At 39.7% G+C, this 25,095-nt stretch overlaps 1 protein-coding gene across 5 annotated transcripts in view; it reads left to right on the forward strand.

Annotated features, from left to right (window-relative positions):
- Nucleotides 1-16,636, forward strand: part of nadk (NAD kinase) — a 44,086-nt gene extending 27,450 nt beyond the window's left edge. For 3 of the 5 annotated variants that reach the window (XM_031904981.1, XM_031904982.1, XM_031904983.1), the window contains exons 4-12: nt 7,396-7,525; nt 8,161-8,269; nt 8,404-8,489; nt 9,107-9,209; nt 10,314-10,462; nt 11,071-11,170; nt 11,621-11,778; nt 12,790-12,872; nt 13,953-16,636. In XM_031904981.1, coding sequence (XP_031760841.1) covers nt 7,396-7,525; nt 8,161-8,269; nt 8,404-8,489; nt 9,107-9,209; nt 10,314-10,462; nt 11,071-11,170; nt 11,621-11,778; nt 12,790-12,872; nt 13,953-14,109 — 1,075 coding nt within the window. In that variant the 3' untranslated portion in view covers nt 14,110-16,636. 5 annotated transcript variants of the gene reach the window in all.
- The last annotated feature ends 8,459 nt before the right edge of the window (nt 16,637-25,095 follow it).

Consider the following 25,095-nt stretch of genomic DNA (forward strand, 5'->3'; position numbering starts at 1 on the left):
TGAGTGACCCTCCCTCGTGCTGGCTCTGTCATATAAGGAGCAGCTGGGAGAGAGGATCATATGCTTCCCTATCCTGACTTAAGCTTTCCTGCTCCACCTACTGGGCTGCTCCTGAGTTATGTAATGTAATACTCGCATGCCTGGCTATTAAGGTGTGCTGCACTGCTCTGGGCTCCAGCCATCCGACACAACACCTGAAAACACCGGGCTACACAGAAACTCCTTCTTGCACTTTATTTTCTTATCTGAGTAGCACATTTGCTAAGGCGTTTATATCTACTGGTCAGTTTTTATTATTGACCCAAAAGGATTATTTTAATACATGCTTCATCACATAGATACAAGCGGAATGGCAAATCCCTGTATACTTACAAAGCACAGGCTCCAAGGCTTTCAGACTTGGAGACTTTCATACATGCTGTGTTTTTCAGTCAGTTTGTTATGACATTTTTATTTTTGTTAATATCTATTTCAGTTTTACAGTCTTAGCACAGTGTCAGGGATGAATTAAAGAAAAACAAAATAGGAAGCTCTAGCAATGTTTTGGGATCAGTAACCTCTTTCTTGAAAAGTTTCAACTCTGTGCCTGGTGATTTTATGAAGAAGACAATGAAGATTTTTGACCGTGTCAAGCATAAGGAAATTCCTAAGAGCAACTGGAAATGGTTTGTATCATTATATACGTTGTTCTTGTTGCATTCAGACTTTATATACTTCTGCTGTGAACATTAGGGTTTTAAATCAGATTCAGATGCAATGGGATAAACCTACCATTTGCATCTCGCTAACTGACTCCATGGGATATAGGAAGGGTCAGAGCTATTCAGAGGGATAAGCTTGCATATACAGTGCTTATGTATGTTTAACTTTGTGAAAGCAAAAACTGTGATCAAAATGGTGCTGCTAATACATAAAGTTGTCAGGATAGGTTTGTGTGGTTTGTTGGTATTTGTGTGATTCCGTTGTGTACTGAACATTTCAAAGGAGAAATCGGAGTAAGGAGTAAACCTCATATAAGTTTCTTAACTTTGTGTGAGTGAGGATGTTATATTAACACACAGTAATGTTACACCACAAATGATAACATTCTGCGCCCTGCACTGAACCGAGCAAAGGAACCTGTAGAGCTTGTTGTTTAATGGTTTTGTTTACATTTTGCTATATCTTTTGCAGTCCCGTTATAGTGGCGCAATTATGGGTTAACAATCTAGCTCTAGGAGCTGCTCTGCATCATGCTGTGGTAAAAGCATTACGTTACTGTAATATATTCATTATCATCTGATTATAATAACAATGGGCCATTCACAAGTGTCACATTATCTAGACCCTACCACAATTTGTCACATTAGTGCAGTTGTATCAAAGCAGAGCGAGAGATTTAACATTTATCATTTTTAATAAGTAAATAGTTAATTTGCCTGCCAATTAAAACAATAGGCTTCTAATAGTAACATCGATGTATTATTTACAGTTCAAATCTGAAGTGATGGCAATGTACTATGGTCAAATCAAGTGAGAAGTGGTGCAGGTTTCCAGTAATAGGTTTTGGACAAAGCATCTCCTATAAATGATAGACCCATGTTATAATGTCCCTTCTTTAAGCAGCATTAAATAATGGCCCTTGACAAATATGTTCATCATACAACATGAAGCAAAATAGAACAAATTTGTATATAGAGAATATTTAGCACAACCAAAATAACAAATTCACAATACAAATGAAACCATGCATAAAGTGCTACATGTCATTTAAACGAGTGTCAGTAAATCTGTATTTCTGGCCACACTGTTGGGGCACCTTTTATATTTTTTCTTGGTTGTGTTAAGGAAAATATTGCAGAGACTGAAGTTTCTATCCCTGCTTTTGGGAGATGCTCTGAGGACAGGTTTTGTTGACTGAAACCTTTTGTGCTGTGCACTGAATTCTTCTGCTTTCTATATAATGGATCCTACCCAAAGGCAAACAAATACAGACTTGTACCCATTGTTCTGATTTTTGCATTTTAATCCAGATAAAATATTGTATATAACTGCATAAAAAAGTTAAGGCTGAGATCTACACTGGCTTCTCAAGGGCTATTCCAGCTTTCTATGCATATGTCACCTACCTAATCTATCCAGTCTCAAATCGTATTCTTAATCAGTGAAATAGAATCCATTTAAATTATGTTATATACTGTAATACAAAGTAGTATCTGTACTGAATGTTTCCAGCACACAGATTGTTATCATACACACTTTTACCTTAGGGGAAATTGCAGTGGCTTCAAGTGACAGAGGTGCACAAAACTCTCAAACTTGTGAGACAGGTTTACATGCCCAAGATGGCACTTAAAATAAACACAGAATTACAGACGTTATTGCATTACCCTAAGGAAAATCACCAAGACAAAGAAACTGATGATTTCCCAAACTAAACACAAAATACAACTTAAGGTGGCCATACACGGGCCGATTGTAGCTGCCGATATCGGTCCCTTGGACTGATTCAGCAGCTTATTGGCCCGTGTAGGGGTAACAACGACTGGCCTGCCCAACCAATATCTGGCAGGTTAGAAAATTCAGTCGGAATGGGAACCGCATTGGCTCGTTGATGCGGTCCCCAAACCAACTGCGCCCATTACAGTCCTTACAATTCGATTATTTGGCCCCAGGGCAAAACGAACAAATTAGCCTAAATTCCCCCGATATCGCCCACCTGTAGGTGGGGATATCGGGTGAAGATCTGCTTGCTTGGCAACCGGATCATTACGTGTATGGCCACCTTTAATGGATGGGGTTGCCCCAGAGATTGTAAACTCTTGCAAACAAAATCCTCTTTTCATATTGCAGAATAATTATATCATTAATTCTATTTTCATACAGTCATTCTTGTCATACAGTTCTGTGGAAATCCAATCACAAATGATTGGTAATAATAATTTGTCGACTATAGCCTGATATTGCTTTACATTACATTACCCCCTGTCCTGAGTATCCAAAGCATGTTTTGCAAGACTTACATTACCTTTATTGTTTTTCATTGCAAAACTGACACTTAAATCTAACACTAAATATCATTGTAATATCCTGTATTATTAGGGTAGTCATAGTAATGCAGCATGTTACAATGATGTTTAAAATTGTTAGTTTTGCAATGAAAAATAACAAAGGTAATATGAATAAGATGCCTTCATTTACTAACAAACATGAGGTTTCAGTACATTACAGTTCTATTTTCAAGTGGAGTTTTAATTACTATCGGGAAAACATCAGAGCTAAAGTATATTCACCCAAATGAAGCTCCCTTCCAGCAAATGTCAGTGTTTAACAGATCTGACCCACAAAGGGCAACATTCAGCGGCAAAAACAAACTAAATGCACTCTAAATCTGGTCACACTTGGAGCAAGAAGGGTTCTCCTGCTATTTAGCCCATCAGTCCTAACATATGGAGCAGTTTTGATTGCCCATAGCTAGGTATGGCCACACTGTACACTGCTTTGGCCTGTGGGCAATGTTCCCTCTAAACTGGATGGTCGTGCCAGCGCACACAAAAAAATTTGTATTTATTCTGACCTGAGCACATAGTTTTTAAAAATGCACACACTAAAAGTCTAAAATGTGTGCACAAAATAATTTTTTTGCACTCATAGCCAAAAAGAAATTAGAGGGCCAGTTGGTGTAAATGTAGCATTGCCTAGTGTAAGGTCATGTTCACTGTCTGCTTCTCCCTTGGTATTGTGTAAAACAGATGAGCCAGATGTTTGTGTCATTAAGTGTGAAACTGACATGTTTGTGCAGGTTTAATGGAGTATCTAGAGAAATGCCACAAATGACAAATATATTATTCATTGCCATTTTCTGCTGGGATTTCTGTATGGCGAAATAAGATATCTGTAAATTTGTCATGCATTAAGTGACCAGGTCATTCCTATAGCTTCTTGTGTAAATCCAAAAAATTGCACCTTGGACTAATGTTTTGGTTGGTTTGGCATGCTATAAGTAAACGCAGCTTGTTCTTACATATAGCATGTTTCTATGTACATTGATACCTCAGTGCTTTCCTGCTGCACCTTCCATTCAATGTATTTTAAACAGATCTTCAGTAAAGGAGAAGTGGTTACGCTCCCTCACTTCCATTAAATAGTAGCATTGTGGTTATGAGTTGCTGACTGAAATTAAGTAGAGTTAATATAATGGTGTATATTTGTCAAGTAAAATGCTTGCCACTGGTTACTTGTATGTGGTTTAAATTATTACCAAGGGTTGAAAGTAAGAAGAGGTCACTATTTTGGCAATAAATCATCTACAAGTGGAAAGTTTTAAAAATTTGGGGCCCCAAGAGAAGGGAAGGTGTGATTTTTTTTCAAAACAGGTGGATCATGAGTGGGGTTAAGATTGTAATTTATCTGCCTGGGTGGGTCAGGAGTGTGACCATGCATGCCCATGGCAATTTTTTTAGTTTGCGGTGTTAACTGCCCAGGAGACCTGGGTGACCAGTGGGTTAAATATTGTGGCCCCCTGAGTGGAGACTGTGACTTGTACAGACCTAAAACTTCCAGAGTGTACTTTTGGTAGACTGTTAAAGTCACCCCATTCTAGTTCTCATTCCTTTCCTTACCTAGAGGAAGTTCGTACACATATTGCAAAGGTGGCTCTTTTAATGGCACCTTCAGACATGATAACAACCCTGCAACTGATCTCCTGTGTTACATAATGCACAAAGCCTTTCATGCTGACATACAAATGCACATAACCATACAGACCAGTTGGTAAGCCCTGATACCTAGGAATACACTGCACACAACCAGTTCTGCTTCTTTTGAAAGCATTTTGAGCAACACACATCTTTACACTTTATTCTGGTAGGGGATTTATATTCTAAAAAGGTCAGAGCAGCAACGGTGCCCAAATATTGTAATAACATTATCATGGATGATATCCTAGTAAGTTAGGCAAGTGATTAATAATACGTGCCTTGGACTTTTTATCCAGTGCCATTTCCTTATTGTGTATACTCATTACTCATCTGTTTTATAGAAATTTGTTACCTATTAATTGCTCTCTGTTGCAGTATGGATCTCATTTGTTTGCATTATTTCTTCTTCCTCCTTTTTTAAAGGAAAAGAAAATGCTGTTTTACTAAGGAGTAGCAAAATGGGCATTCCCAGTGAATGAAATAATGTTTTTTTCTGGGGCTGGTGCTCCTTTCCGGGAAGTGTAAGCGATCTTTACGTAATTTGGATCACATACAGTGGCTTGCAAAAGTATTCGGCCCCCTTGAACTTTCCACATTTTGTCACATTACAGCCACAAACATGAATCAATTTTATTGGAATTCCACGTGAAAGACCAATACAAAGTGGTGTACACGTGAGAAGTGGAACGAAAATCATACATGATTCCAAATATTTTTTACAAATAAATAACTGCAAAGTGGGGTGTGCGTAATTATTCAGCCCCCTCAGTCAATACTTTGTAGAACCACCTTTTGCTGCAATTACAGCTGCCAGTCTTTTAGGGTATGTCTCTACCAAGACTGAAATCCTTGCCCATTCTTCTTTGCAAAACCGCTCCAGCTCAGTCAGATTAGATGGACAGCGTTTGTGAACAGCAGTTTTCAGATCTTGCCACAGATTCTAGATTGGATTTAGATCTGGACTTTGACTGGGCCATTCTAACACATGGATATGTTTTGTTTTAAACCATTCCATTGTTGCCCTGGCTTTATGTTTAGGGTCGTTGTCCTGCTGGAAGGTGAACCTCCGCCCCAGTCTCAAGTCTTTTGCAGACTCCAAGAGGTTTTCTTCCAAGATTGCCCTGTATTTGGCTCATCCATCTTCCCATCAACTCTGACCAGCTTCCCTGTCCCTGCTGAAGAGAAGCACCCTCAGAACATGATGCTGCCACCACCATATTTGACAGTGGGGATGGTGTGTTCAGAGTGATGTGCAGTGTTAGTTTTCCGCCACACATAGCGTTTTACATTTTGGCCAAAAAGTTCCATTTTGGTCTCATCTGACCAGAGCACCTTCTTCCACATGTTTGCTGTGTCCCCCACATGGCTTGTGGCAAACTGCAAACGGGACTTCTTATGGTTTTCTGTTAACAATGGCTTTCTTCTTGCCACTCTTCCATAAAGGCCAACTTTGTGCAGTGCACGACTAATAGTTGTCCTATGGACAGATTCCTCCACCTGAGCTGTAGATCTCTGCAGCTCGTCCAGAGTCACCATGGGCCTCTTGGCTGCATTTCTGATCAGCGCTCTCCTTGTTCGGCCTGTGAGTTTAGGTGGACGGCCTTGTCTTGGTAGGTTTACAGTTGTGCCATACTCTTTCCATTTCTGAATGATCGCTTGAACAGTGCTCCGTGGGATGTTCAAGGCTTTGGAAATCTTTTTGTAGCCTAAGCCTGCTTTAAATTTCTCAATAACTTTATCCCTGACCTGTCTGGTGTGTTCTTTGGACTTCATGGTGTTGTTGCTCCCAATATTCTCTTAGACAACCTTTGAATTATTTGATTACAATGAAGTCTATAGGAAATAATTCTGAGCTTTCTGTTCTGTTCCATTTTCTGTAGCAGGTACTCAAAATAGCTTTGAGGGTTCTCGTTTGACTTGTTTTAATGGGGGTTTTTAAATTATTATTTACATTTTTAAATTATATTTCCCTTTCAGGTTCAAAGGACAAAGTTAGGCATTACAGTTGTGAAATCTGTTATGTAGGATGCTCAGGATATGGATAGAATTGTTTTGCCATAAAAAGGGATTTTTGCTAAGAATGATGAATTTCTTGGCAATAAACTTTGCTGATTTTAGAACCAATCTAACAGACCCCTTACTTTTATTATTGTCCGCTTGTTTTCATAATCAGCATGTTTTTGCTCAATATTCTTTGGACTGTTTTACAGCCATCACCCTACTTTGCATTACAGGTATAGGAACTGTTATCCAGAATGCTCGGGACCTGGGGTCTTTCCGTAATTCGGATCTCCTACCTTAAGTCTAATGAAAAACTTATTTAAACAGTAATTAAACCCAATAGGATTGTTTTGGCTCCAATAAGGATTAATTATATCTTAGTTGAGAGTACAAGGTACTGTTTTATTATTACAGAGAAAAAAGAAATCATTTTTAAAAATATGAATTATTTGATTAAAATGGAGTCTATGGCAGATGACCTTTCCGTAATTCTGAACTTTGATGGATAATGGGTTTCCATATAATGGGTCTGATGCAGTTCAGTTCTCTATTTAAAGAATTGACATACCTTATAGACATCCTAAAATCCAGCAAAATGCCTTATTCCTTGTATACCTTGAAAGTTCAGAATGCCTGACTTTATTACATTTTGAATTAACTGTTTACTGCATATTTTATGACATGATTTTATTTTTTATATTATTAAACTCTGAAGGCATATTCAGGACCCAGCAAGCCAGCTGCTAACTTGGAACAAGCCTCCCAAAAGTGTCCTGGTGATAAAGAAAGTCAGAGATGCCAGTCTGCTGAAGCCTTTTAAAGAGCTTTGTGTGTTTCTTACAGAGGTAAGCAAAGTCTCAGAGATGGGCTGAATGAGTGTATGAGAGTATAGAATTTTGGCTGCCGTGCATAGACAGACCATTTCCCTTACTTTGTTAAGGGAAGCAGTGTTAAAAGGAATTAAAGGGGGACTCTCTTCAGAATTATTTTTGCATATTAAAAATTATCTGTAAGTGTAATTGCAACTAAATCACTGTACTGTACTGTGGTAGTCAGTGCAGGCAGCCTGATACTTTGCCTCTCCATCAGAAAAAACTACTTCTAAAATCATAGGTGCAATATATGCAAGATTCATTTTTAATCCCATCACTTTATGCTACATCAGGATCTATCCATTTCTCTCTTAGCCATCACTGTAAATTTCCCTGTTCTCAATCTGGGCCCAATAGGTGAAAATTAGCCATTCACCATTTGATAAATATTCTTCTAAAATCCTATAGAAAGTAGGTGGATTATTCTGTTGTGAGCTCTAATCTCACATTGTGATAAATCTGCAAGAAAAGCTGCTTCCTATGTCACCTTACAATAAGTACAGCATTATAAACTTGTGTTGGCTGTGCTATGGCAGTGGAAGAGCCACACCAGAAGAAAGTAAACATGCTTTTGTGCTGCTCTTACTCTTGTGCTTGTATTTATACAGGAGAAGAACATGATTGTTTATGTGGAAAAAAAAGTCCTTGAAGATCCTGCTATTGCCAACGATGAAAACTTTGGACCAGTTAAGAAGAAATTTTGCACATTTAGAGAAGGTAAGAGTCACAGTAGGCTCAATAATGGGATTAGATAGCTTGTAGTTAAAATAACAATATCCAGTTGTCCCACAGTCCTTTTTATAGTGTAGCATCATGTTAACTGGAAAATCACTCTGTTTAATTATTACTAGATTACGATGACATATCCAATCAAATTGACTTCATTATTTGCCTTGGAGGGGATGGGACTTTACTCTATGCATCATCACTTTTTCAGGTATGTCCGCTTCACTTTTGCCTTAGTTTATACTAATAAAGATTTGATTGGCTGTATGATAAATTCCCCAGAGAAAGTAGAACTTGCAGTTCTTTATAGAGATATTTTAACGAGAATGTACTTGTTACTAAAACACATTTAAAGCAATAGATATGGTCTGTAACTTTTCTTAGTGAGTAAAGTTTCTTATAATAAAAGTAATGGCTTGATACAGAAAGAGCCCTCCATTATTACAAGGTATTAACCCAAATCACATGAACATCAAGTGTCTCTTCTTCATAGCTCTTCCAAATACAGATTCTAGGTTCAGGTGTAGATTGATGTTACTGGCCTAGAACCTTGCTTTTCCAAAGAGTTTTGCTGGAAAGCAGATCTGACCACCTTCCATGTAACTAATACAGCTGCCTAGGGTAGAATACTAATTTCAAACACTCTGATATATAACAAAATACTCTGGATTTTTATACATTTGCTAAATTAAATAAAGTCAAATGTAAGTCAGTTAAGTAAATAAAGTCAAATGTAGGGATTTTACACCCATGCGTTTAAAATTTTAGATAATTTTGTCAGTACTTTTGTCCAGTATGTCACTGACTTTGTTTCTTGTTTGCTTTCAGGATAGTGTTCCTCCGGTGATGGCGTTTCATTTGGGATCACTGGGTTTCCTCACCCCCTTTAACTTTGATAACTTCCAAACTCAAGTCACTCAGGTTATAGAAGGTAAGAGACATGCAGTGCAATGCCACATGCTGACATCAGAGTAACTTTAAAGGGGTTATTCACCCTTAAATTAACTTTTAGTATGCTGTAGAGCAGTGATCCCCAACCAGTGGCTCATGAACAACATGTTGCTCACCAACCCCTTGGATGTTGCTCTCAGTGCCCCCAAACCAGGTAGTTATTTTTGAATTCCTGACTTAGGGGCAAGTTTTGGTTGAATAAAAACAAGATTTACTACCAAATAAAACCTCCTGTAAGCTGATAGTGTGCATAGAGGCTACCTAATAGCCTCTAATAGTGAACTTGTATGATGCTTGTGTTGCTCTCCAAATCTTTTTACATTTGACTGTGGCTCCCTGCTGTAGAGTGCACTGTTCTAAAACAATTTGCAATTGGTCTACATTTATTATTTTTTGTAATTATTTAGCTTTATGTTCAGACACTCTCTGAATTTTAGCAGCTATATGGTTGCTAGAGCCTAAATTACCTAAGCAACCAAGAATTGGTGCAAATGAGAATCTTGATATGAATAATCTACAGCACTTGGCCATTGCTGATATACAGCTCCCATCTCCTTAAGAATAGCTTTCTCCTATTTGTCGAATACTCTGGGGGTCATGGTTCAGCTGGAGATCCACATGATGATCCATATTAAGATGGCCATACACTAGTAGATTTAGTATGCCGATTTGAGTTTTTTAGACAGCTTATCTGCCCATGTATGGGGACCCCCTAGATGTCTCCCAAACCAATATCTAGCTGAATATTGGGCAGATGTCAGTAGGGAAGGTTTGAATTACCCCACCAGAACGGGGGCCGCATCGACTCATTGATTCAGTCCAGCGGCTCCTATACACATCATTGTAATTTGATCGTTCAGTCCTCGGGCCAAGCGATGGAATTAGCTCGTTATCACCCACTTTTGGCAGATTTTAACATGTATGGCCACCTTTACAGAGAATTGGTAGATTGAGCATCCAGCTGACTGTGCTTAGGAGAGAACAAATAAAGGTTTTACACTTCAGAGTTGTTTTGGCATTGGTAATAGAACATCACAGCATAATTTTTTCTGAAATTAAGCGTCTTCATCTTCTGCCCCCACAGGTAATGCCGCTCTTGTACTACGCAGCAGGTTAAAGGTGAAAGTGTCCAAAGAGCACAAAGAGAAGAAAACTGTACTACAGAATGGAGTGGAGGAAAATGGCCTCATAGTCAAATCTGAAAAGGAACCAATAAAGCAAACAAAATATCAGGTGATTTGTCAGCATTCAGATTTGATATGCAAGAGATGTTTGAAGAAAATTTATAAATGCTCAAGGTTCATGGGAAAACATGTTTTTTTTCAAAATGTATCAGTTCTGCATTGAAATCCATTTTTTAAAAACAGATTTTTTTTTTGTTTAATTTTCAAATGTCACATGGGGCTAGCCATATTCTTTATTTCCCAGGGTGCCACAAACAACACAATTGTTTGTGGGTCCCTTTGTCTTTCCTTCAATACAGTCGCTACAGAATATAAAAAAAATTATATTTGCATATTAATATTTTCTTCCTGGTATCTGAAGCTCCCATATTGATGCTATGTGGGCTACTATTACATGCAACATAAAACCTACTTTTATTTTTCTTGCATGCTCTTGCCATTGAGATCTTAGCCCATACCTTTATTCAGGGTGTAGTGTGTGCTGTGATAAAATTATGGATTCTGGTAGAGCCTGACATTTAGTCACTTGCACTTTCACCGTCAGCTGCCACACAAAATCCTGCAACCCCAAACAGGGTGTTACATTGTCACAGCAGCACATATGGGAACATTAGACATTCTGGTTTAAAGGTAACATTTCTTGCTTTTTTACCCTAGGTCCTCAATGAAGTTGTAGTAGACAGAGGTCCTTCTTCCTATCTCTCCAATGTAGATGTCTTTCTAGATGGGCACCTTATAACGACAGTGCAAGGCGATGGTAAGAAAAGAATATCCAATTGTATAAGAATTATCTACATTCACTTGATTTGTCTTTAAATGTATAGCATAAGGGTGTCTGCTGTTTAGCAAAATATACAAAAGAAGTGTATATTGTTTCAAAAATAAGGGCTTTGTGCAATGAGCATTATTTACTGCACATTGGCATTCATTCAAATAAGTTACAAAAAGCCACATTATAAATATAGCTCCACATAGCTGTCATTGTTAGTGACCATTGTTTGGGAGCTGGGAAAGGCAGAAGAAGTAGTCATATAATTCAACAATTATAAAAAGGAAGGCCAGTTATAAAAATCACTGAGAATAGGACATTCCACAGCATGCTAAAAATCAACTAGCTCTTTTTTTGATGCCTGTATCAGGTGTTTGCATCCACTCCTTCTGTAAGTGTATTTTATTAAGCTGTTTCCATATGCATGTTGTTTATCAGGGGTCATTGTATCTACACCTACTGGCAGTACTGCATATGCAGCTGCAGCTGGAGCCTCCATGATTCACCCCAATGTCCCAGCAATTATGATCACGCCCATCTGCCCACACTCCCTCTCCTTCCGACCAATTGTGGTCCCTGCTGGAGTCGAGCTCAAGGTGAGTCATGTTTTCAAGCAGTATTGGTGTTATCCTTACATTATCCTCTTAAGGTGGCTATACACATTGCGATCCATTCATTTGGTGAGGTCGTCAAACGAGCGGATCTTTTCCTGATATGCCCACCTAAGGTGGTCGATATTCGGCTAATTTGACCATTTGGCCCTAGGGCCAAACAATCTCATTTAAACAGTGGGCATAGACACAGTTGGATCAATGAGCCAATTCAGTTCCCTATCAGATGGAAAATCAAACCTGCCCAATTGAGATCTGGCCCATTTAAGGCTAGATATTGGTCCCGTAGGCCTGTCTGGGGTGCCCATACATACAGATAAGCAGTCTTAAGAATGCAAATCGGCAGCTGACATCTGCCCGTGTATGGCTACCTTTAATTCCTTCTGTTATCTATATTTTCCCTTTATTAAATAACATCAACAAAAATGCACTCCATCTGTTAAATGCTTAATAATGCAGATTCAGTAGCATGCCATCCCATCATTGTCTGTTCTTATGAAAGGCCCACTCACAGCTCCAATATGGAAACACAGGTGGAGTCTAGCAAACTAAGGAAAGGATAGCACAGGAGACACAAACTGATTTCAACAGCAGCTACATTTGCAAATAGGTTTAAAATCACTGTACATTTCTAATTAATGTATATGGCTTAATTGTCTTTCATTAAGCAATTAATTTTTTTCATTATGGAAAAATATTTTCAACATTTGGGTAGACATTGCCTTTAAGTAACCCCAATGAAAAGATGCAATTGAAGAAGCCACCAGAAGGTTTTTTGTGTATTTGCTTATAGATAATATTCTGTCCCGAGGATATAGGCGCTGCTTGTTTTTTCACTTTTTTTATCTGATCTACATTATCTTCTGTGCCTATCGGCATCTTAATACCTGACCAAACCAGAATTCCACTCTATTTAGCTTATTAAATGTGTTTTGAACTGCTGTGAACAGTTGTGTGCCCTGTATCAAAAGAATGTACTTCTTCTTCCATCTTAAGATCATGCTATCCCCTGATGCACGGAACACTGCTTGGGTATCATTTGATGGGAGGAAAAGACAAGAAATCAGCCATGGAGACAGGTGAGATGTTTGGCCAAACTTTCCTTTGCCATCAACATGTCCTGACCCCCCACCTCTGCTTCATATCGGTTTTGGCCATAAAGCTGAGGCTCCTGTTGCCACTGAGCAGAGAAGGGCAAATATGAGGGCACATGGAGAGGTGGAACGCACCAGGAACAAGTTAACTTTTCTTACTTTTGTGAACAAACACTTTTTCATGTTCAAGTACACATGTGCACAAGACATTTTAATCATGGGTGGATTTTGGCATACTTTTGGATGGACAGGGTGGATCAGAGGAGTAGCTGTGTGTTTGAGGGGCTTTTTTTTCCACTGGGGCCCCATTTTACTTGTTGGCAGGATCCACCACCAAGGGGACCCAGATGACTAGTTGGCTAATAATTGAGGGCTTGCTGGTATATGGGGGCCAAGCTAGTTTATTAGTATGGGGCCCAGTGCTTAATAAAGGTGGCCCTGTAGAATTACTTGCTTCGGTGTTAGTGAGTGAGGTCTGCCTTTCACTGCCAGTGTCTGGTTAAAGCTTATCTTCTGTAATGTGCCATGGGAAATTGTGAGAAGGTTGTGAGAGGTACTTGCCGGCATTGACTGCCCCAGTTCTCCAATATAGCTCACTGGTGCCCAAAAAAGCCATTTGCCTTATATGTAAATAAATATTTGTTTATTATCAGGGATCTAAGAACCTTTTTTTACCAGGACCTCTGACAACCTTTATCTTAGTCAGCACCCAGAACCCATTAAAAGCATCACAACTGAAATTACAATCAGTTATTTACATTAATTGCTCTTTTATACATATTTAGATTATTTCACTGAAAAATGTAAATTCAAAACCATTGGAATTACATTTTTAGAAATAAAAAAAATCTTATACAAATATTGACTCTGAATCAGAACTGACTTCACTGTTGGAGGACAGACGTATAGGTTGTATTCTCCCAGTAGACTGGAGAGTATCAGCTAATAGAGCTGTGGAAGTTTTCTGCTCTCTGATACATTAGTATGTTCAATTCATGTGCTTGGTGTTCCCTCTAATAAGTGACTTGCTAAGCAGAGCTTTTCTGTTGCCTCCTGTGTTTGCAGTATTAGCATCACTACCTCGTGTTACCCTGTCCCTTCCATCTGTTTTCGGGACCCAGTGAACGACTGGTTTGACAGCTTGGCCGAGTGCTTACATTGGAACGTGCGGAAGAAGCAAAACCATTTCACTGAAGAGGAGGAGGAAGACGGGGACTTTTAAGGATTTTCTTGTATTGGAACATGCAGTATCTGCTCCCAGTTACAGCAACTGTTCCACTTACTGCGCTTCACTCACGGACAATAGACCAAAACAGACTGAAGCCCTTATGGGAAATACCAGCTGCAAAGTACTGGTCTTACTTCTAACCAGCTTCCTTTATTTCTCAAACTAGTGTTACCTTAAGATTTTAAAAAAGAAATTTATAATTATTTCATATAAAATTACAATTTCAAATATTAACCGACCTGCCGCCAGCGGTGCTTACATGAAATTACACAGTTTTCCGCTGGTGGCAAAAGAGGGTTTTGTAGAGTTGTTTACATTTTATAAATATATGTCCCATGCCTGAAAAATCTTAAATGGATTTTATTTTCCCTTTCTCTATGTCTTTTATGAGGTGTGAATAGGGTTAAAATATATATCACATGGCATCTGTCATGTTTCTTCATTTATCAATATTCCAACCTGTGTTCTGACTGGGAGAGAAGGGTCTGTAGGTGCATTTTCATTCAGCCCTGACAGCAAGGGATAGACAAAATATTGCTGCTTCCCATAGTGATGTGTCGGCACCTTTACAAGCTATATAAGCTTTATAAGCTACTTTGGGTCTGGCACTTTCTTTGAAAAAAATTGCCGAACAGAAATAATACTAAACATTACTGCTCAAAGCAGAACATCAGTTGTTTTTATTATTTTTTTTTTTATATCTCCCTCCCTGATTTGGATGGTTTTACCCCAGAAATATTGGGTAGCAACTCACATTCACCATGAGCATTTCCCTGCTAATTCACTCCTGGCTAGTGGGGTTGCAGTCAGTGGCTCACACACTTATACATTCCTGGGGAGTTGTGTAAACCATTGCACGCTGTGTAATGCTTCTGGACAAGTCCTTTGGCTACAGATCTACAGAATCTGCTCCCATCTCTCTACAGTGTTACTTATTTAGCAAGTCACTGCAAAGTGTATGGCATTAATGCTGCTGGTCTGTTCTACACCAATGGTCTCCGCCTGCCTTTCCTGCAGGATAAGAACATGGAAATTCGCAGAAAAGTATAATTTTTTTTTTTTACCTGACCAAACGAGTGATTGCTCTTTTGTGTATACCAAATGCAGCACTGGGGACATCATATAAAGATATTGTCTCATACCTTTTTGTCAAACTTGCCATGCCCAGTCGTCTTTGTTACACTTATTTAATAACTCAGTGTATTTATATTATTCATTAGTTAAAGACTTCCAAATAGAAACTCCTTAGAAAATGACTGTGCCTTAAATTACATTGAATATGTGTAAGTCTTTTAAACACAACTAAAACTTTATCATGAGTGTCCCATACTGTAGCACGCACACTGCATATGGCCTACAGATTTAGTCATTCATAGTCCTAAAAATACTGTACCGTGGAATTCTGCCTCATTACTTCCTTGCTTCTGCCCCACCCACCAAGTCCTCTTTCTGCTACATGTGATGCATTTTATTCATCTTATCTTACACATTTGCATTAATCAAAATGATCATTTCATGCCGCTTGCTGTACCCTGGGCACCTTCCCTGACCAGGTATGGAAATGCTGTGTGAGAGGAATGAAGGTGGGTTCCAGATCTGTATGCAGGAGGTCTGGGGGAGTCAGCTTAGACTTCACAATATAGAGTTTCTGTTTGAAATCCTGCTGGATATTTAATGCTATGTGGATAGAAAGCTGTAAAGATTTTGTTGCGATTCACATACTTTTTTTTTTATCAACCAAGTGTCCAGTCTTTTAGTTGTAGGGAAAGCCTGGCCTTCTGAATCTAATAAATCAGAAGCATCTACCCAAAATATTCTACTAGTTACTGGTTCAGTTGCTACAATTTTGTTAAAGGTTATATAGATTTAGTTGTATGGCATGAACTGGATTTGTATAACATAAAGAGAGACACGGCACAGAATATGACATGGCTATAAGCAGAGGCGCATGTAATGCAATGGGAATGGAGAGAAGACTTCCCGGCCTGAGAGGGTGTGACGACTGTGGGTGTCACATTGAAGTGATACTTGAGTGCTGTAGCTCCAACAAAGGGTGTCATGGCACACACTGTTTCTACATCAATAATGCATATATTCTCGTTTTATTTACTTACCAGCAGCAACTGGGTTACTGCTCATATTTGTACAGAATTTCTTTTGTGCCCTGATGCTTTATGTTCTGCAGTCTGACCTCATAGGTGGCTACTGTAAGCATGAGGTGTCCAGGGCAATTTGGCACCACAGAGGTGACTGCCGCTGTTATATTCACAGGGGGACACTTACTATTGAACCTCACAGGAATGTTCCATCTGTTCTGTTTGCAGTTTATGAATTTTACAGAAATATGTGTCTCATGGAATGGTGCCTTTGCCTGTCCTGGTATCATTCTACCTGCTGACTGCCTACAAGCCACCGGGTAACATCAGCAAAGCATTGATTGTTTACTGGAACTGTTATTTTTCAGCACTTTATCAGCAATTGTAGCCAAAATTGTTCAAATTAAAATGAGAGATGATCCACATTGTACCTTTGCATTTATTTAACAATCAATCCCATTTAACCGGGTCTAACTCTGATGTGACAACTAAGAAAAAGTCTCAAATACCACTGAAATAAGAATAAAACGAAGATAAAACAATTTTATTTCAATCCATTAAAACCATAAATAACCCCCTACAGATATGGCCTAACGCGTTTCATGCTTACCCAGAACTTAATCATAGGCTCCAGGGCAAAAACACATCCGAAGGGTATATATACAGGCAAAGACCAACCCCATCCACCCTTAATTAAAAACAATCAGAAATGCAAACTGTCATTTAACCCATTCAACAAAAATACATAGTTTCTAACAATAGTATGGAGAGGGTTGAAATTTGCACAATACAGGTATTGGACCACTTATCCGGAAACCCATTATCCAGAAACTTCTGAATTATGGAAAGGCCATCTCCCATAGACTCCGTTTTAATCAAATAAATCACATTCTTAAAAATGATTTTCATTTTTCTCTGTAATAATAAAACAGTATCTTGTACAGTAGCCAAAACAATCCTATTGGGTTTATGTAATGTTTAAATAACTTTTTTAGCAGACTTTAGGTAGGAGATCTGAATTACAGAAAGACCCCTTATCTGGAAAACCCCAGGACCAGAACATTCTGGATAATGGGTCCCATACCTGTTGTGGGGTTACAAATAAAACACTCATAAAAACAGAGCAATATATAAAATAGCAAGTGCCTGTTCATACGTTAAATGTAGCAAGTAACATCAAAGGCATAATTCATGCCTAAAGGTATTCGTGTCTGTATACACTGATGTGGTTCAACTTAGAGCACAGAGAGCCCATCCGTCAGGCTCCTATTCCAGCCATTGGCTTCCAACTGCCCCAGCTCAGTATTACTCACAAAACTGTCTCTCTGTGCTTCTCCAAGTTCAACTGTGTCCTGTAAGTGACCTATAAGTACTGCGGGGCTTGCACTAAGGGAGCGTTGTTTGACACTTGCTCTGCCTTAAGCAAGTATCAAGTACTGGGTTCCCAATGTACTTCTCCTATAGGCATTCACAGTTGCACTTAGTGAATAGTGTGTAAGTGAATGTCCATGTCCTGTGCCGCACCATACTGTATATGGCACCCAAGTTCATTATTCTGATGATAGATAAACATGTGTTTGCAGCAACGCCAAAATGGAAACAACAACAAATAGAGCAACAGAGTAAAGGGCATCTGAATGTACATCTGCCACAATTTGTTCAGCAAACATTTCTCTCATTTCCTATATTTTAAATGCTTTCCAAGCTCAAAAAATGCTCTATTTTGCACTTGGAGAAATGCAGTTAAACACAGCATGCTAAACACTGATGTGAGCACGTTTAGGTACAACCAGGCAGAATGATGGGAAATCGTTGTGTAAAGGCCCTAGGCACATTATTCAGATCTATGCCGGGAGCATGAGTCTATAATGAAGTTCATTCAGCAGTCAGAGCTCCATTAATCACATCTCTTCTAATACCTCAATCAGGGACCACAAACATAACAGAAAATGTAACTTCATATTTACTGAGATTTCCTTTTCCTCATAACTCTTGGCAGCATTCACACTAAGGGGGTTTTCCTGCTTCGCCCTTTTGGGAATTAAATTCCAGCCTCCTTATAGGCCACTGCTTATTGTGGCTGTTGAAATCACAAACAGCTTTCTCCTGTTCCTTACCTGAAGCAGATGATGATCAGCATCTAACTATGTCCACATTATGCCATTCTTTTTATTGTTTTGACTCTGAGTTTAGGAAAAAAGATGGCAGAATAATTTCCCTGTTTAAGTGATGGGCTTTCACCATCTTGGGTAAAAAATCTGGCACTATTCTAAACAATACCTTGTCTGCTTGGACCAGCGTCATGGAGAGATGAGCATGCAGGTCACTCACCCTTCATACCAAAGTGACTGCCACTAAAAATGATGTCTTTAGGGTTAATAATACATCTGTAATTGTTTCTATTGGCTCAAATGGTTCTGTAGTTAGCCTTTTTAAGACTAATGGCAAGGTCCAAGTTGCCAAGAGTAACTTAACTGGAGGCCTTAAAGGAGTACTAAAGCCTAACTAAAGTAGGGCAGAAATGTTGCACATTATGTTTTGGGTTTCTGTACCAGCCCAAGGCAACCCCAGCCCTTTATCAGGGAAGATCTGAGCCTCCAAAGATGCCCCAGTAGCTCCCCATCTTCTTTTCTGCTGATTCCCTGCACATACTGTGCTGCTGTCACTTACTGAGCTTAGGGACGAACACACATTATACTGTATATACACAATATAAATGCCACAATAAAGGCTGATTAGTAATTCATACATATAATTACTACGTGACCCTTTCAATCTCCATAATTTTAGAGAAATCATTTAGGAGAAAGGATGATTTATTGCAACTTGGACTAGCAAGTCTCATCAGAGTCAGAGGATCGTCCACCATCCTAGATCGCAGCAGTGAGATGTAGGATGGGCCAATCCTTAAGTATCGCTATAACATTTACCTCTTCCTCTTTGGGATCAGGGAAAACACAAGAAATATGTATAACAGACCCAGAGTCCAGTTCTGAGAAAGAACATCCATTGTTACCGTTTAGTAACACTGTTCTTGAGTAAAAACTACTTCCAATTCTTCCAAGCCACCATTATGCCTAATACTGGCTGCCCCTACTTCTGGACCATTTGGAGGAATACTTGATTTTATTCCCATTCATGTTTGTTGGTCTACATACAGCTCAGAATGTCTGCTAACTGATTGAACTTCCTTGGAATGTGTAGAGCTGCCAAATACTGCTCTGCCCACCCCATGATGAGTTCCCCAGTTCCTCCAGCAGACTCAGGCTGTAAGTTTCACCCTGTTACCATCAAACAACATCTCAGTTGACGATCTAAATGTGCTCCCCAACCCCATGGGCTGGAATCTGATATTAAAATCCTCCAATGGACTTCGCCTAACCATTTTCTTGACATCTGACATCCACCACCTCATTTCATCTCGATTTCTTCCATTACTGGATGAAGTTCTGTTGCAGAGGCCTTATAAAGCACCTGGTCCACCTCACCGCTGGAACCACCAAATTCAGTAGACCCAATAAACTGCTTATCTCTCTAGCTGGAAAAACTGGTGTCTGAAGAAAATGTGTTACTACCTTGTTTATCTTGACTTTCTTGTCTTGTGGCAGTGCTACAAGTACCTTGTCTTGTTAGAAATCTCGCCCCTAGACATACTAGTTCCTGTGAAGGTAGAAGTTGACTATTCTCCATATTAGCTTCAACCCATGTCTCTGAAGCACATCTATTACTAAATCTCTGTGTTTTGATAAAGTTTCCAAATCTTTTGCCTTTAAATATGTTTGTCCAGATAGTGTATATTAAGATGACTTCTTTCCTAATAACATAGAATATTTAAATTTTAAATTCCACAGTCCACAATCTTAAGGTGCCCATACACGTTGAGATTTGCTTGCTTGGCGAGATCGCCAAGCAAGCGAATCTTCACCTGATATCCCCACCTGCTGGTGGGCGATATCGGGGAGCGTGTAGGCTATAATTCGATCGTTTGGCCCCTGCGGTCCCCGATCCGACTGAATTTTCTAACCTGCCCGATTGATATCTGCCCAATTTCAGGCCAGATATCGGTTGGACAGGCCCCTCGTTTCTGCCCCTACACGGGCCGATAAGCTGCCAAATCGGTCCAAGGGACCAATATCGGCAGCTAGAATCGGGCCGTGTGTAGGGACCTTTAGCCACAATGCCCTATGAGCTGCATTTGACAGCTCCATGGCCCTGGATAATGCCTTCACCAAATCAGCTGAAGTTTTGGTTATGAAATTTATAGCAAGTTTAACCTCTGCTACCTCTGCATATCAACAATACTTGATCTGTCAGCTCCATCCTTCAAAGCCGTCTCTATGTTCTGCACCAAACATTGTAACGCTCTTGACACAGAACATTAAGGTTGTTCTCCTTGACAAGCAAGCAATCGCAGTATCTACCTTGGGAGCACTATCCAGAACTTGCTCTTCCTGTAAGGGTAAAGGATAATTCTTGTGAACTTTAGATAGAATAGGGTACTTCCCATCTGTTTTTTTACCAATCTTTTAACATAGTATCCTTTATGATTTCATGAATCAGGAAGGTACCTCTTTCTCTTTTTAAAGATATAAAAGAGGAAGAGAATTGAGCTTCCTATTTCTCTGGTATATCCCATTGCAACTGGACCACTTTTATTAAAGGCTCAACAAGGGACAAGTTGAAAGAGGATTTTGTTTCCTCCTCTACTGATTCTCCCTCATCTGAATCATCCATCAAGACATTTCTATGAGAACCACTGGCTCCTGTTCAGAATCACTTCCTGATCTTTTTGTGGCCTCTTTAAATCCTTTCGTTACAGCTTCTCGATCTCTTCCAGGAAGGATGCAAACTCCCCAGGCTAAGGATCCCATACTTGGTCCTGGTGAGCCATAAAAAAAATTGAGAACAAAATGCCCTAACAAAAAATCTATTATCCCATCACTGGCAAGGACATGAAAAAATACAAGTTCAGAAGAACATAGAACATTTAGTGGATGGAGTGATTCTGGATTATCCTCTAGGCCTTCAGAGCCGTATGGAAATCTGCAGGAATCCAAACAATCACAAGGCACTCACGCCATGATGCTTAAATAACTGTGTGTACTTTAAACACTGAGTTATTCAGATTTATGCTGGAAGCATAGGTCCATGCAGCAGTGCATACAGCACTCAGAACTCCATGGGTAATGGGCACATCTCTATTAATACAGAAACCACAAATATAGTTCTTTTCCCCCAACAGAACATATAATGGATGGGGTGCTCCTGGGTTACCTTCCGGCCCTTCAGTGCCATATGGAAATCTGCAGGAATCTAAACAATCGCAAGGCAGTCGTGCTCTGAGGCCCAAATAAATGTGTGTACTAAGTGTGTACTGAGTTTTATTAAGCATATTTTACTCTGCTTCCTCAGGTGTCTGTAGTGAAGTATATTTCATTCTTTGGGTATGGAGATGGTATGCAATGTTGGTGCTGGGCATTTCTGATGCTTAAAGGAGAAGGAAAGGCTAAGTCCAAATGTTAGGCACCCCCAGTTACTTAAATCACTTACCTTTTACCCCCACGCTTGCGCATGCGCAGACAAAACAACTAAAAAGTCGGCTTTTTCATCTACTGCTCATGCGCCGGCCCAGGGGGTCTGAAGACAGAAGAAGGAAGGAAGAGGAAACACTCGCTGCAGGTACATTTCTACTGGGAGCTGCTGTCTTGTTCCCTTCCCCTTGTTCTGCTGATTGGCTGCTGGGGGGGGGGGGGGGAGATTATCACTTCAACTTGCAGCTCAGCAGTAAAGTGTGACTGAAGTTTATCAGAGCGCAGGTCACATGGCTGTGGCACCCTGGGAAATGAAGAATATGGCTAGCCCCATGTGAAATTTCAAAATTAAATATAATACATTGCATTTTTGAAAAACGGATTTCAATGCAGGATTCTGCTGGAGAAGCTCTATTAACTGACGTGTTTTGAAAAAACATGTTTTCCCATGACAGTATTTCATTAAAGTTGTTCTTGATTTGTCCCATCTACTACAGTAAGACCCTGTGCCAGCCAGCTTGTACCTATCAGAAGGGCAATGGTATATGGTGGCATGGTATACCCATAGAGATAGGAAAGTTGCAGCACAAGCTACTTAGTGGTTTCCCGTGATTATGTCACAAAACAATATGGTGATTTAGGAAACTCCAATAGATTTTACATTTTCAGTGATTTTAGTTATTAGTAAATTCAGTTGCAGTTGGATGCAGCATCTGTCTGTCCTTTGTATTTTCCTTCTCAGTTTGCCAGAATACAAGCTGCCCTTGGGCTCCCGCTGACTCTTCAACCTTTTGTCACGGAAAATGTGAAAATCTGTATAACTGACAGGATTAGAGGATCACTGGTTGGGTGGAAAATACTGACAGTTACAGCTAGCAGGGTGTGATTCGAATGCTTGGCTGTAGGACCTGGTGACTTCTAATAAAGCCACTGTAAATACTCATTATTATATTTTTGTTATAATAACCCTGACAATTAGCAGCCTCAGTGCCTTGCAGGGAGAATGCCATTTGCCCCATTCTGTTCTGTAGTTTGTGAATGTTCCTGGAGGACTGACAGCAATTTCATGTATTTATCTATTTATTATCCTTCTCAGCCGAGGGCAGTAGCTTTGGCAAATGGGCAGGAAAGGAGCAATATTACGCACTTTGTACCTGTCTTGTCTTCACTCGTAAGGCTCACAACTGTGTTTGTTTTCTAGTTTCAGCTGGCATGGCAGCCTTGCCAAGGATTATACACTATAGAGCGTAGCATTTATAGCAGCGTCATCTCTGCATTCAGCACTGGATTCAGAGGGACGTTATTTAATTGCAGGAGCAAGTGAATGCCCAGCGCTCAGATAATACCCTGCATAATGAATTTAAAGGATGAAGGGAGGGGTTGCGCACTGGGAATCTAATTATGTATAGCACAAGGGCCAAGCATGGAGTAGCTTCAGTTTCCTTGTTAATAACATAGATTTTTTTATGATAGGCAAAAATAGATTCAGCACAAGCCCTATTCATTGCGCTCATATTGCACAAGGGCGTACACTGCACCTTTATGATTCCAGTAATGTTGGACCAAAAACTAACCAATCTTTGTTGATTATAAGCCCTGTGATTGTGACTTTACATCTTAATTCACTGACTGTGACTGCATATTTACCGTGTATATTTCCCATGGCTGCCCATGCTATCCTGAACATAATCTAATCTACTGGGTAAGAAGCTGGTTTGGTGATGGGAGGGTTTGAATACGTCACACGCACAGTTTATCAGACAGACAAACCCATTGCAAAAACTTGCACCAGTGTATATGCATCAATCAAAAGCAGGTAAATGCCCACATCATTTTTGGCCAATAATTGTCCATAATGTTAGGCTAATCCCAGACAAGGCGTAGGGCAGATAATTTCGGCAAGCGGAAAAGCGTTAGCTGAAAATACCGCGCTACGCCTCCTACATGTGCCTGCACCCGAATAAATGAGATACGCTCGGAAATTCGCATAAAAACACAAGAGAATGCAAAGTTTTTTGCGTTTTTATGCGTATTTAGGCTACACGTGCCTGCACCTGAGCGTATCCCATTTATTCGCTTTTCCGCTTGCCAAAGTTATCCACCCTACGCCTCGTCTGGCATTAGCCTTAAGCATTTAAGACATTCTTAGCTCAGGTTCCCCCTTTGTGGGACAGTAATATGGTAATGGCCTGTTACCTCCAATGTTATGGATGCACACGGATCTATGATCCGCAACTGCAGTTGGGATTGCACAAAAGATTCCATTCATTAAAGGTGCTTGTGTCCAAATCTGCTCTTTGAACCTTCATGTATTTGTGCTCAGTATCTCTGCACACATGACACCCACCGTTCAGAATTGTGCACCTATTGACATTGGGGAACCTGGACCACTTGAAGGTCAAGGATAATTTTAGGCTTCCAGAAATGATACCACCAAAGATTTTCAGCGCAGTTGTGTGCTTGATGCATCAGATGAAATTGCACCAGCTCACAGCCACAAATATCCTGCTATTCTGAGAGAATTGTGGGTCCCACCCCATCATTTTGTTTTTCGGGCACCTAAACTACACAGCCCCAAAATTTGGCAACCAATGGCCATAGCTATTTTATCCCACCATATTTACCCAAGGGCTGAGATTTCTCACTTGTATTTCTCATTATATATAATTATTGCATTATTATCTGCTGCAGAGTTTGGAACCTTCCAGCCTGTGTGTGTTATTGTTGGGCACTTTTATCACATGCATATATTAGACCATTTCATTTACATTATACAAAACCCCAGGGGCTAAATTCTTTGGAGATCTGAATGTATTGGTTGTTGAAATACAAGCCATTTCTAAGGGTTTATTCTTTGAGAGATGAATATGAGGCATTGTGTGACAGATACAAACTCTCAGGATTCCTGGAATCTTTCAGTGGTTAAACCAAATGTTTGCTTTGTGACCTTTGCTTAAATCTACGCACACAGTGCAAGCGCATGGCACGGAATTAGTCAAATCAGCCCTGGGAGAAATATGTTAAACGTGTCAATCCTCAGGGCCACTGTTTTAATTATGGATATACCGAATGCAGGAATCAGTTTGGGATTCATCCAGATATGAGCCTTTTTGATAGCAGGATTCTGATTTGTCCAATCGCAAGTTGAATGGCAGATCTGAATATGAAACCTAAATATCACGACTTTAGGTTGCACGTTTGGGAAAATCCTAAAATCTTTTCAGCTGTTCTGGATGCTAATTTGCTTATGTGATATTTAATTACCCCCACTTGGCAGCAATCAGAATGGCGCCCTTATTTCTCAGCATGCCACCTGTCCCACCCGGTCTGTATGTATTGGGCACACATGGCTT

The sequence above is a fragment of the Xenopus tropicalis genome, chromosome 7 (genome assembly GCF_000004195.4).
Source record: "Xenopus tropicalis strain Nigerian chromosome 7, UCB_Xtro_10.0, whole genome shotgun sequence".
Lineage (NCBI taxonomy): Eukaryota > Metazoa > Chordata > Amphibia > Anura > Pipidae > Xenopus > Xenopus tropicalis.